The 14,408-nt window shown below is 45.1% G+C and overlaps 1 protein-coding gene across 13 annotated transcripts in view; it reads right to left on the bottom strand.

Moving 5' to 3' along the window:
* Nucleotides 6,011-14,408, bottom strand: part of PPFIBP1 (PPFIA binding protein 1) — a 101,350-nt gene continuing 92,952 nt past the window's right edge. For all 13 annotated transcript variants that reach the window (XM_021392260.1, XM_021392312.1, XM_021392288.1 and 10 more), the window contains 6 exons: nt 12,266-12,388; nt 10,890-11,015; nt 9,873-10,061; nt 9,132-9,311; nt 8,749-8,814; nt 6,011-8,666 (listed from right to left, as the gene is read on the bottom strand). In XM_021392260.1, coding sequence (XP_021247935.1) covers nt 8,580-8,666; nt 8,749-8,814; nt 9,132-9,311; nt 9,873-10,061; nt 10,890-11,015; nt 12,266-12,388 — 771 coding nt within the window. In that variant the 3' untranslated portion in view covers nt 6,011-8,579. The remainder of the gene's footprint in view (nt 8,667-8,748; nt 8,815-9,131; nt 9,312-9,872; nt 10,062-10,889; nt 11,016-12,265; nt 12,389-14,408) is intronic.

The following is a 14,408-nucleotide window of genomic DNA, read 5'->3' as shown; positions in this document are numbered from 1 at the left end:
TCTCAGTGCAAGGACTTACTGCACGGAGGGCTCCTGCATTGATGCTGGAGCTCTTTGTGCCCATCCATCTGACTGTGCAGACTACAGCCTTTATTTCTCAGCTGCCACAGCTTCCCCATTTTATAACTCAGATACTGAACAGTAACATATGAACGACAGTTTTGAAACTGTTTTTATTCTGTTAAAAGAAAGGAATAAAATTATAAGGAAAACCACACATGGAAGAGGTCAGTACCACAGAACTCTCCCTGTACACAGTGGTAAGTCACTGCCTGTGCCACTGTGGCCTAAAAACACCGTGGCTTTGCCAGCCTGAAACCTGTGGAGCTCTTCCCATCGCTGGTTAACAGCAGCTGAAAGAAAGCTACTACAATTGTGCAACCTGAAACGTAGTCAACTAAAACCTGACGGAAATGGATTAAATCACTACATAAACACAATGAGCTGCTAAGATACCGAAAACAAAGTGAAACACTCTTGCCTCTTCCAGACTTCTGCTTGCTGCTGGGGCAGTCAGGAGCCCTTCTCTGCTGCACCGAGAGACAAAAGCTGCCCTTGACACCAGCTCCCTGTCCCCATGTGTTCATGTTCCCATGTCTCCTTGAACAGCTGCAGCTGGTTTTTGCCACTAGCAAGAACAGGCTTTGTGGCACAGTCCAGCCCTGCGCTGGGTCACAGCACTGAGGCTCTCCAGTCCTAGCAGCAGCCTAATGCTGGTTGCCTTCCCACGGGCAGATGATAGGGTTCTCGTTTGGCCCATTTCTATCTCTGGACAGGGAGTTCTCCATTAGGAGAACCAGCTCCATTCCTCCAGAACAGCCTTCTGAAGCCCTTGCATTGTCCTCTACTCGCACCACCACTCTGACAGCTGTAACAGCGCGTTTTCTTTTCTACAGACTCAACATACTATTAAAGAAAGAAAAAAAAGAAACCAAAGATTCTGCCTTTTCTATACACAGCACACAAAGGCTGAGCCAAGCCTAATAAGTCCTCCTGAAGGCTGTGGGCAATAAAGCCTTCATGGCCTCAGCCAAGGCTCCATGGTTAGTGAACACAATGTACTGGGATGACTCCACGCCTTCTATAAACACTTCTTCTGGCAGATGTGTGCTGTTGTTCTAAAACCTGGGCAGACTGAGTCAGCTCAGCTGCCGCACAATATAAGGCAGTGCAAATGGCTGGAGGGGGATGGTGGGAAACAGGGGTGGGGTAATGGTGGGTGTGAAGCCCACCGAGGTCAAGGTAGCCTGCAGCCTTTGGTGTGGGCCTGCAGAGCCCCTGCTGCCAGCATGAGGTTCGCACAAATTTATGCACACATTGCCCACCTCCTTCAGCCTGTTTGTTGCACCAAGGCAGTTCTCCAGCACCTCACTGGGAGCAGAAAGTTGTCAGTGCTAGTGGCAAATGGCTTCTGCACATTCCTGCCCAACAGGCAGCATTTCTGCTCCTCCTTGGCAATGCTATCCAGCAGGACTATGAAGCCCTGGCAGTCCCATCCCACCAGACAGCAGAACTGGCCTCTCCCAGCAGCTCTAGCAACATCCACCCACCAGCAGGGCCTCCACGCAGTCCCCAGCGCCCCTGTGAGGCCATCCCACTCTGGCAGAGCTCTGCCAGCTGCAGGACCTGCAGTTTGGTACACTTGTCAGCACACAGCAGAGTCCAGAGCCAATCCACTCCAAAGAGCACGGGCTGCTACATCGCCACTTTGCTGGTTGTGATGTGTTCCTCCACTATGTTCTCCACACCGAATCTGATGAAGTTGAACAGGAAGATCTTGTTCAGCAGCTGGACTTTGCCTTGAAGATCTGTGAAGCCAAGGTAGTCCTTCAGCATCTGAGATGCATGGACCATGCCTCAGCTGAAGACCTTACAGATAATGAGTTTCAGCTGTGTTCCTCCAGCTGTCTTCCTGTGATGCTTTCTGGCTCGTGCTCTGTGCAGGAGGTCATTTCCTCATGCAGATAACCTCAGAGAAGTCCCTCCCTCAGTGAAGGTTCTGTGGTCACTGAGCACTGTCAGACCCACCAGGTGTGCTGGATGGAGCTGCCAATGGATGCCAGGCCCAGCAGAACCTGGCTGTGCTGGCAGGTGGCACTGCAGGGTGTGTCTCCCCTGCAGCTCCCTGAGCAGGGACCAGCCCAGCAGGCCCCACCACTTTCACACCTACTGAACTCACCTGTTTCACTGATCCTATCTCATTCTAGCCCGATCTTATCTTGTTCCCTCTCATTTCTAGGACTACTACAAAAAAGCCACTTCTATTGGCACTGGATGTTTCCTAGAGATGAATCAACCTGTTTCTTCTAACCACTCAGACAGAATAATAAAGATCTCTAAGATCATCCAGTCCAACCATCGGCCCATCCCCACCGTGCCCACTAACCATGTCCATCAGTGCCACATCTATACATTTCTTGAACACCTCCAGGGATAGGGAGTCCACCACCTCCCTGGGCAGCATGTTCCAATATCTGATCACTCCTTCTGAGAAGAAATTTTCCCTACTATCCAACCTGAACCTCCCCTGGCTCAACTTGAGGCCATTACCCTTCATCCTACCACAGCTCCTGAGAGGTATGCATCCAAACCTGAAGACTTCTACGGCATGCATGGAATGCTGTGTTTCAATGAACTGTTTGCCAAAAGCCCAACAGTAATTGCCATTAACTGACACCAGCTGTACCTTGACAAAGCACAGGGACGCAGCTGGACTTCCGGCTCAACTGAGCAGCTTGAGCTACTGCTGCTGCCTCCAGTTGGGTTACCTCAGGCAGGCTTGGGCAGTCAGTGCACCACACCAGGCACGGCTAGAACTACAAACAAGACTCTTGCAGTTACAAAATCCAGTTTCTGTAACTGTAAAAGTTGGACTGCATGCTTCTGCTGCCCGAGGCACCAGCCTGGTCAGCTGCTGGTGTAAATGCATTGTAACTGTCTCCTCATTGGCCCAGGATCTCACCAGCATTCCCAGAAAACAAACTCTATCCTGCTGATTGCTGCTCTTGTTCCTCCTCCTCCTCATTCTCTGAAAAAAGTGATAAGGATCTTTCTCTCTGCATTCTTTCCTCTAATTGCTCAAAAATTCCCAAATCTACCTATGTAAAGGGAACTTATAAACTAGAGGAAGACCAACGTTTTACATGGTCTGATAGTGATAGGAAAAGGGGGAATGATCTTAAACTAAAAGAGGGGAGGTGTAGGCTAGATGTGAGGAGAAAATTCTTTACTCAGAGCGTGGTGAGGCACTGGCACAGGCTGCCCCAGAGAAGCTACGGATGTCTCATCTCTGGAGGCATTCAAGGCCATTTTGGATGGGGCCCTGGGCAGCCTGATCAAAGAATCACCAAGGTTGGAAAAGACCTCCAAGATCATCCAGTCCCACCATCCACCTACCACCAATATTTCCCCACTAAACCATGTCCCTTAGTACAAAATCTAAATGGTTCTTGGACACCTCCAGGGACGGTGACTCCACCACTCCCCCAGGTAGCCTGTTCCAGCACCTGACCACTCCTTTGGAGAAGAAATTTTTCCTAATATCCAACTTGAACCTCCCCTGGCACAACTTGAGGCCAATCCCTCTTGGTCCTAGTACTAGTTACACTGGAGAAGAGGTACTCACGTCACCACAACTTCCTTTCAGGAAGTTGTACAGAGCAATAAGGTCCCCCCTGAGCCTCCTCTTCGCCAGACTCAACAATCTCAGTTCCTTAAGCTGCTCCTCCTAAGACTTGTGCTCCAGACCCCTCACAGCTTTGTTGCCTTTCTCTGTAACACATTCCAGGGCCTTGATGTCTTTCTTGTAGTGAGCTACACTAGGTCTTATACAAGCCAGGATGCTGCTGGCCTTCTTGGCCACCTGGGCACACTGCTGGCTGATGTTTGGCTAAGCATCAACCAACACACCTATGTCCTTTTCCTCTGCACTGTCTCCCAACCACTCCGCCCCAAGCCTGTGGCGTATCCTGGGGCTGTTGCAACCAAAGTGTAGCACCTGGCACTTGGTCTTGTTGAACCTCATCCCATTGCCCTCAGCCCAGTCATCTAGCCTGTTCAGATCCCTCTGTAGGGCCTTTCTACCCCCAGGCAGATCAGCAGTTCCTCCCAACTTGGTGTCATCTGGGAACTTTCTGAGGGTGCACTCAATTCCCTCATCCAGCTCACCAATAAAGATGACCCAATAAAGATGACAGGAGAGGCCCCAATACTGACCTCTGGGGAACACCACTCGTGACCGGTCGCCATCTGGACTTAACTCCATTCACCACCACTCTCTGGGCCCAGCCCTCCAGCCAGTTCTTTATACAGCAAAGAGTGTACCTGTCCAAGCCACAGGCTGCCGGCTCCCCCAGAAGAATACTGTGGGAGACAGTAGCAATGGCTTTGCTGAAGTCTAGGTAGACTACGTTGATAGCCTTTCCCTCACCCACCAAGCGTGTCACTCAATCACAGAAGATGATCAGGTTGATCAAGCAGGATCTGCCTTTTGTGAATCCATGCTGGCTGGGCCTGATCTCCCAGTTGTCCTGCATACGCTGTGTGATCTCACTCGAGAGGTTCTTGAGGTTCCAAAACCTCAAGATGATCCATTACAGTGCCTCACCTGGCACTGAGGTCAGGCTGACAGGCCTGTCGTTCCCCTGATCCTCCTCAAAACCTTCTTGTAGATGGAAGTCACATTGGCAAGCCTCCTATCCTCTGGGACTTCTCTGGTTGATCAGGAGGCAACCAGAGGTTGACCAGAGGGTGCTCCTGCACCTCTAAGACCTTCCTCTTGAGAAGTGTCCAGCCTTCCTGCATCTGGTGGATGGCAATCCTGCCTGTGGCAGAGAGGTGGAAGAACTGTGTGGGCTTTAAAGTCTCTTCCAACCCATACCATTCTGTGATTCATCTCTACTTCCTACAGATGTTCTGGTGTTCCTGTAACCCCCAAGAGACACCCCATCTCATGTGCAGGGCTGGTTGGTCACACTGCCCTTGGGTCCCTCTCTCCAGAAAACAGACTGTGCCCTAGGTATGACATTTCTTTTCTCCCACAGATCTTCACATGCGTCCTGGTCTCACCTCCATTCCTTTGTGACCATCCCACAGCAATTTGCAGGGGGTACACTGCTGAGTTGCCCATTACCTCTGACTGTAATTCTCCATTTCTCCTCCTCCCATCAGGGCTCCCCAGCAACCAATACTCCCTCCTTACCAGCCTTTGCTCCTAATCTCCTGGCAGTTCTGGGGGTTTGCATTCATTTTCACAGCTGCGTCTAAGGATGCTGTCCTCAGAAAGGAGGAGGAAGATAAAGGGACTCCCTAGGAGAAGCTCTTGCGGCAAAAAAAAAAAAAAAAAAGTCAAAACACTGAAGCTTAAAGCTCTATGTCACTATAAAGATGGAAACTGTATATTGTCCTCTAGATTTCAAAGCATTTATCCTCAGTGTTAACACAGAAAAGCTGATCTGATGAACAAAACCACAGAAATGAGGGTCACAAGACAGGGAGGAGCTCTGCAGTTTCTGCTCCACTGTCTGGGCTACACCAAGCAAAACATTTATCATAATCTGTACCTGCATCCCAGCAACAAAGTGCAGCACGGGGAAGACAACTGGTACTCCTACAGCTGCTGAGGGCTATGAGGGCATGGGAAGGATGATAACACCTGGTGCTGGAGATGCTCTCTGCAATGGGGACAGACAGTGCTGGTCCTCTGACACCCTGAGAAGGGCTCACTGAGGAGCAGACAAGGGGCTGGGACACATCTCCTTGTCACACATGCCCAGTAATCCATCGTGCTCCAAATCTAGATCTCAAAACTCAGCAAAAAAGACTGGGTATTTCTTGTCTGTTACCTGACTCTTCCTGCTGGCACCATCAGCAGATGAACTGGTGAATCCAGACTGTGATTTTGCTTGCCCCTTGTCCCTCATCTTCTAAATAGACAAAATAAGCTTCCTAGGAAGTTAACAAAAGAAATTAGGGATGCATTATAAAAAAAAAAAAACTGTCCAGAAACAGCTGGCATTTTCCACAGATTTTTATTGGATTTTACATGGCAATACACAGTAGTTACGTTGCCCTCTTCAAAAACACAAAATACCACAATGGTATCAGCTGTGTGCACATGCGCGCATAGATCTCCCACCGTTATCAATGCTTTCCTAACAGTCTCCGATAAAACAACCATGGTTCAGCTGATCAGCAGCTCTGAACGACAAGCTGTTCTCCAACCAGGAGACCCAGAAACAGGGTGTTTGGAGCAGAACTTTACTTACACTGGACTTAAAAAGAAATGATTGCCTGCTGCTGCTGATAGGGTTGTTAACAGCACCAGAGTGAGAAGAAATCTGAGAGCGTTTGCTTGTACCTGTTTCAACACATAACACTGTGTCACTAGCCCCTTTTTTCCTGTGAATATTCATTCATTGTGTTCACTAGCCAGCGTCTGCTCAGAAGGAGAATCTGGAGGAATACTTCTGCTCAGAAACCTGCACCATGTCTTCCAGTGCTTCTGCTGCATGTGGCAGAGCAGGGTCTTGAGGTAACAACCGCACTGCAAAGCATTCACAGAAAGCAAGCCCTGAACCACACCATGAGGATTTGTACCTGACAGTGGGAAGCGGGTGTTACAGAATGGGGTGGTTCTGCTTGGTCAGAATAGCTCAGCCACCCCCAGAACTGCAGAGGAAGAAACAACAGACAGCAAATTGCTTGTGGGTGTTCCTCAGTCAAGAGTTCTGAAAAAAGCACCAGGTGTGATCCGTCTGTAAACAAATGGAAAGTGGCACAAACTGCTTCATGAATACAATATGGATCATTTGCCTGGCTCCAGCTACTGAAGAGAGAGTGGCAGCACTTGATAATGTATATAACACAACCGGTCCACAACACAGTTTTCATCTCTGCACGTGAAAATTAGCCCAAACTGCACATCTTTCAAAAAACAAACCAAAAAAACAAACCTGACTGATAACAACTCATAAGGCTACAATAGTAGAGTGCCAGAACACATCACTGGTCTACCTCCACATCTGGTGTGAGGTCCATGGAAGCCCCTTCCTTTCCTACCCACAGGACCAGCACAAATCCACGATCCATTATACCACACATCAGCGTGTCGGCAACGGTCTCACTTCCAGCACAGGCAGTGATGAAATGTGCGACAAACTCTTGTAAAAGCCAAACAGTATTCACAAGAAGCAGCTGGACTTTTGTTTTTTTCCTTTACAAAGCAAAAAGCTTCATGCCATTGTGCTGAAATACATGCAATGTTCAACACTTCATAAAAGATTGCTGTAATAAACAGAGTTACTTTTTGTTTGCTTTTGGCTAGGACACCTTGCAATAGAGAACACTGACAAAAAACTTGCACTGGCTAGTTAACGTTTTTAAAATCTGATGACCTTCAAGGTCAAAAACAGTTACGCTCTAAGAAGGTAAAATGATGAGCAACATGTTTGATATTTGAATTTTTTAAGGAAAAGTTCCACCTTAGGTTTAATATAATGAAATAATATATTTCCTATACATTTCTCTATATAACTTTATTTGTTTGCAACTACACCATCTTCACGTTAGTCACAGCACAGAAACATCCCTTCCACGTGCAGGGAGTACTCTCAACTTGAAGAAAAACTCTCCAGAACATTTTTAAGTCACAGAAGTGTTACTAACTTTGAATGCTATAACTACTGCTGCTGGGAACAAGGAAGACGACATTTTGAAATTTGCAGCTTCCCAAAGAGTCACTGCTAGAAGAAACATGCTTCACAACTGTTCCATCCCAAATGGAAGATCATTAAACTGTGAACTCAGTAAAAAGCAACAAAAGCAAACAGTTCCAAAGGTCAGCCTGCCTTTTCCAGTAACCAGCTGGTGTGCAAACTGGGATAATCTTTCACAACTCTCTCCCCCTTCCCCTTATCTTGAACTTTCCATTACTCTAAGTCACAAAATTTAAATTTCTGCTTTTAGATGTACTTCATATACTTCTTTTTTATTATTATTATTTTTTTTATAAAACAGTATAAAAATAAAAGCAACAGTTAAGAGCTACCGGGGAGATTATGCAGGGCATGGAGGACTAAAATCCTACACCGGATACCAAGGGAAGGGCAGAACTTGCATTTGTGCGGGACAAAGGCCTTTGAAAAAGATAGCGGCACCATCTTCAGCTCAGGGCCTAGAGAAGGCTGATTGACATCTACAGGCGCAATGCTTTTCTACCTAGCAATTTGCATAACTTTGTAACAGTACAAAGGATTATCTCAGGACATGAATAAGAAAAAAGAGCACTATGATACCATGTCAATTTAAATGCAACACTCTGAAACATATCACCAGTTTGTACATTAAATATAGTAAAATCAATTTCCATTCACCAGTGTCTGGGTGTTTCTTATGGCAACTTTCGAGTAGGCACCTTTTTTTTTTTTTTCAGTTCTTCTTTAAATTCTTCACCCCCAGTATTACTTCTAACAAACAGAAGCAAGAGCAACGTAATGTACATGATCTGCTGCCCGTCACGTCTAAGGATGACGTTTCTTGCAAGTAGGAAGCGAGCCTTCATCAGTGCCTGTTGGTTGCCGTCACACATTGGAGTCTTCATCTGTTATACTGGTGCTAGGAGAGCGAGTTGCAAAGTCTTTAAACATTTCATCCTCTTTTAACATATGCTAGAAAGGAAATGAGGAAAGAGTCAAATCTATTTTACAGAAAAATAATTTTTATTCTACAGATCACAGTTTTAAGCCTTACTGTCAAGTTGTTGATGCCTTCAGAAAAGGCTCCTATTTGCCTCACTGTCCCTTCTGAATCTTCCATCTGCAAAAAAACAGATAATGAATCATGAATGAATAACGAATCCCTTGTATGCAGTGGCAATTAAGTTCAGCAAATAATGTAAATGCCTTATTACAGCCCACATGCTCAGAACGAGAGACAGAAGAGAAGTTATGCCAGAGATGGTCTTACAGGCCTGCAGTTCTTGGGCTGAGAGACATGTTTGTGCTTGTGAGTGGTGCTTTGCGGCTGTCAGAACTGAGGATCTTCACAGGCCGAAGGAAAGGAAAGGTTTCACTGTGAAAGAGAGGTTTTCCACCAAAGCTAACAGCACAGTTAAGGACTACAAACTGTTTTACCTGCTCCAGCCTGTCCAAATCATCATCATCATATACTCGGATATCCAGGCCAGCCTTAAAACCCTTCTTCGACGCGCTTCCAGAGGCCCTCCCCAGCTCCATAGGACACACGTACTCTTCCACATCATCTTGCTTCTTCTTTCTCAGGCTCCCAAAATTGCTGAAGGCAAGTTTCTTTGGCTTACGAGTGAAAAGAAAATTCACAAAAAACTTAACAGTCAGCAAAGAAGTAACAGATGTCATCTGCAAACAGATGATGAAGGGTTAAGACTCCAGTGCTCTGCTAACAGCTTTCTGAATAGCTGTATTTCCTGATAACTGCATCCAAAAGAACAGGATGCATCCCCTCATTCTGTCATTACTGTAAAAACAACATTTAAAGGATCCCAAATGTTATCAGAATCCCACTGCACAAAACCACAAGCATATGAACAGTAAGAGACCACCTCCGTCCCAAATACGTTATCGTACAGTCAGATGGACAACCCACAAGAGTGCCATCTCTCTTTGGCACATATGAAGAGCTGAGATATGGCGTGCTCATAGTAGACACAAGAGTCAAACCCATATCTGCTGAGTCCTGCTCTAATGCTTTTTTGTTGTTGTTTGTTTTCACATTAGCAGCCAACCCTGTTTCTCAGACCTCAGTGAACAGCCCTCCAAGAATGGATAAAACTAGGACACTGGAGATCTAAATGTCTGCCTGGAAGCTCACGCACAGACCCGGAACAAGTGGCCTACCTTAACTTTGGCAGTTGCTGTTAAGAGGACGTAGTCTGGGGACTCCATGGCTTCACGTTTCTGCTGCTGGGCCTCCGGCCCAATGAGGAGGTTGAAATGAGTGGCTAGGTGCCGTCGCAGCAGTGTCTTGTTTGGTGGGATGTTCAGCAACTGGGCCATGGTTTCTACATTGAAACGTGGCTCCAAAACCTATTAACAAAACCACAGAGAGTCCAGCTGAAGCCAACACTGTCTGTTGAGGTCTCAAGGACATCGATGGGGATGTACGGCTCAGACACTTTTTAAAGTTGCTTTGGGTTTTTATTTTAGAGAAAAGACACAATAAAGATAGAGAAAAGAGAGTTAACTAGTTAAAGGATTCATAAAATGCTACCTCCAGTCTTTCTTTCTTGAGTTATAAACAGAAAGGAACTGGCACATAAGAAGGAAGAGCTAAATCTGCCCTTAGAACACATGATATGGGAAGCTCTAACAAAACATCTACCCACCATCCTCTTTAATTCTGGAAAATGTAGTCAAAGGAATGATGGAGAATAAACAAACATAAAATGTCTGGAAAAAGGATATAAGTCTCAATCACAACTTCTACAAGTGTAAGTCTCTAGCCTGGAGCATCTCATGCTTGAGCAATTAAAAACAATGCTGTTTTGACACTGAAACCATGGATTTTCCTAAAGAATCAGGCCTTACCCACAAAAGAAAAAACATGTTCATGCGTAGGAAGGAAAATGGTGGCTGCATAATAGCAGGACAGTGTTGTAGGCTAGGAGGTAGAAAACGTCATTAAATTGTGAAGGGGATACAGGCAAACAAATTAATTGCTGTTCAAACAAACTTTGTCCAAGCCATTTGCATCTTTTAAAGTATTGGGTAATAAACATTGACAGCAACTTATTATTAAGAAGAAAAGGATAAAAGTAAGTGTGTGTGCAGCAAAGATGACAGAACTAGTAATTCTCAGCCATGTTTTTTTTTTTTTTTTTTAAATCAAATAGAGTAAGCCTGTGAATATCTTACCATCAGTCCCCCATGCACACCGCTCCCCCTCAGATTAGGTGCATACTCTGCCAAATCAACGGAGCGTAACCACTCCATCACGCGGTGATTGGTCCACTGGGTGACCTCAGAAGGTATGACATTATTCTGTGAACGACAGGAACAGGCAGTTAAGGAGGCTTCCCAACACAGATGTCCCAGTCCCAACCTTTACTAAAACAAACCTCTCCTGTCCTTTATGCATACGATCCTACCTTGCTCTTGAGGAAAAATAACTTCCACTTTCTCTGGATTGCTATCTTGCAGCAATACTGAAGTGAAATTGGGTCTGGACCAAACCTCATACACTCCTCAAGCACTGGAAGATTTCATAGGAGATGTAAACTGCAATTTCATCAGAAATCTTGTATCTCTGCACTGCATATGGCTTACAGTATGCTGAGGTCTCCATGAGTTCCTTAAGCTGATCCTTCACTTAAGAGTTAAAATATTGACGCTAGCTGATGGAGACACTGATACAAATCAACCTTTCTGATGCTTTCCTGGTCATTACACAAAAAGTCTAAAGCTCTTCATCTAGGCAGAAAGGCTTGAAATCAGTCAGTTTCAAATACTGTTCATTCACAACAGGAAATGTGTTATCTTTCTAATAATTCTAAGCCAAGAGCTTATCACAGTAGCTTTGTTTGTGTTTATCCTACTGGGAGGTGATCATCTTTCCTGCTCTGCTTGCTGGATGGTTGTGCCAAACAACATGAGCTGTGTCTCTGAGTGCAGTGAACAGGTCTGTATCACGCTTCATGCAGCCTGAGCATCTTGCAGCACACTAGGACTAGCTGCAATTTCTACCAGTAGAGCTGAAAACTAGCTAGCTCCATAAGCTGTTGTGCTTCTCTAGCATTGGAATCTAAATGCAAGACTCTGGTTTGCTTCATCATCCATTGCCCTAGCTGGTGTACGCTCCTTCTGACATAAATCAGTGGCAGTTTCAAGCCTGATAAGAGGACTAAACTTGTTTCACAGAGACAATTCCGACATGGCCACAGACTTCGCAGTTACGCTAGCCTGACAGAAGCTGTGCACCAAGTTCAAGACAATTTATGTTAAAGAAACCACATCAAAGACTAAGAATAGTTGTTAGCAAGATGGAATGTGAGATTTGGTATGGAGACGTGACTTTGGGGCCATGGCAGCTAAAGGAAAAAAGAGCTGTGTTCCAGGTAGCCTCAGCAGGACATGAAACTCGGGAACAGAATGACAAAAAGGAAACAGAAATTGAAACAAAATAAAATAGGAAACAGCCAATAAGAGAGGAAAGGGCAGAGGAGAAATAATCAGAAACATCAGGAAAAAACCCCTAGAGGATTCTTCTTCACAGTTCCATCTTAAAACAGTACCTCATCTGATGGCCTCCTGCGCAGACAGTTGGGCTCAAAGTTATTTATTCTCAGAACCTGGATGGCTCTTTTGATGCTGAGGTGGTGGAGGACGCTGACAACCTTCAAGGACAGCAAGTCATCCTGTGGAAGAGGAAGGAGGATTTAATAAACACAAAAGCACTTAGTAGTGGAACCAACACCCAACTGGAGGAAACAGCTTTGGACTCGGGCTTGAAAATGTCATATCTGGTATATTCTAGAACTACATTTAAATACATGAGACAAGGGATTAATGTCAAACCATCCATCCCATAGGCGACTTGGAGCTTGCCTCCATGACAAGGCACCACAAGGCATAACTGCACAGCCAGGTCATCTTCATTATAGAATGAACCCTTCTCACACATGGCAGGGCAAGAGCATGCCAAGACACAGCCACACTCCCCTCTGAAAAGCATCGGTGATACTAACCAAAGCAGCCAGTTCTTTCTCTAAAATCTTGATCCTCCCAATACCTTTTCCTTAAACATTAATCTCACAGACAAACTCATTTTACAACTCATACAGACCAGCTATTTAGGCTCCCATCAGTGTTCACAGAAAGAGTCAGACATCACCTGAGGACAATTTCTGCCACATCAAGGAACGAGATGCTGCCTAACACAGCCTGCTCTCCCTGCACGACACCAGCTACAGCCTTTGGCTGGTCCAGGAGCTTTTAGATGTCGAAAGCTGGGAAGGGCAAGTTTCCCCTTTGTGACTACAGTAGCAAGCAGCAGTTTTGCTCTGGCTCCATTACATCTCCTTGTACTCAGAGCTCCTTCACTTTAAATCATCGAGAAGGGGAAGGGAGAGCCTTCTGGCAAACAAGAGGACTCACAGGACGCACATGGTGAAAAAAGCAAAGGAGACACACAGTTTAGATGAGGCTCACAGGTTAGTAAAGGCTGTTGGCACAACACAACATCCTGACCTGCTGACAACTTTGCAATATGTGCGATATGGAAGATGCCACGTTTTGCCTCTCTGGTCTCACTCCAATATCTAGCCCCAGAAATTTAGCATTTCAAAACCAAAACAATCAGATTCTCTCTCATTCATGGAGCTCAGACATGGGAAATGTTTATGAAAGATTATGTGACTGGCCTGGCGAGACTTCCCAGATCACCCAGATCTGCAGCTCCAGGAAGGGCTGCAAACAAAGAACCTGTCCTACCCTGCAAAAGTGGTCACATGCTGTGAGATCTGCATTCCTGCTAAGTTAGGCTCTTCAGTTATAATATAATCCTAATTATGTCACTAAGTGTCTCAAAGTCTTGTACTTTGTTGGCGCAAGTTGGCTGACAAGTGAATTTATGCATCTTTATGCTAAGGTTAACCTAGATTGCTATGTGTTAACATTACTTGTCTGTTACAAACAGCGGATTGTTTTATAATTTTGTCAGAATAAGTGAAGATTAAATTCTTTCATCCAAACAGTTCATTGCTTTTGGCTAACCTTATGATGAACTTAAGATTAGAGTTTCTATTTCATGTTATTTCGTTATTTTAGTTTGAGTAAGGATGAATTTCCATGTGGTTTTTAGAACTTTTCTTTCATACTCCGCATACAGTTGTATTTAGTTGATTATTTGCATTGAATCTGCTGTTGTAACTTGACAGTTAAACACTGTCTAAAAAAATTCCTAGTGATTTAAATTGAAAGAGAATTGACAAGGAGAATATCTAGTTGAAAGGCAAAGCTCCTGCTGTCTATCCCTCCTCTGTCCACCCATCAATTTTCTTTCTCTTTTCATAGAAAAAAAGACTAACGTGTAGAGTAAAAAAGAGTAATGTGGAGATTCTATGCTGCATTTTATGAACGCTCAGTGCTCATCCACGCAACACAGTGACAAAGTTTCCCAACACTCAGCTCAGCAGAACCTACTGGCATCAGATCTGCAAGATTTAACAGAAGAAACAAGCTGCCTCCTACTTTTATATTAATTTGCAAACTCAAAAAACTAAAGCCAACTAACATGTAAGCAGCAAGCACTAAGGATTTGTCTGAAATGCAGTGTACAGCAAAATCATGTCAGGTAGTCAATCTAATGTAAAGAATATACAAAACACATGCAAATGAGGCATAAAATAATAACTTATACACTACCCATGGTGTGAC

This window comes from Numida meleagris, chromosome 1 (assembly GCF_002078875.1).
Source record: "Numida meleagris isolate 19003 breed g44 Domestic line chromosome 1, NumMel1.0, whole genome shotgun sequence".
NCBI classification, from domain to species: domain Eukaryota; kingdom Metazoa; phylum Chordata; class Aves; order Galliformes; family Numididae; genus Numida; species Numida meleagris.
Note: the sequence above shows the minus strand (reverse complement) of the source record. Positions and strands in the feature narration are given on the sequence as shown.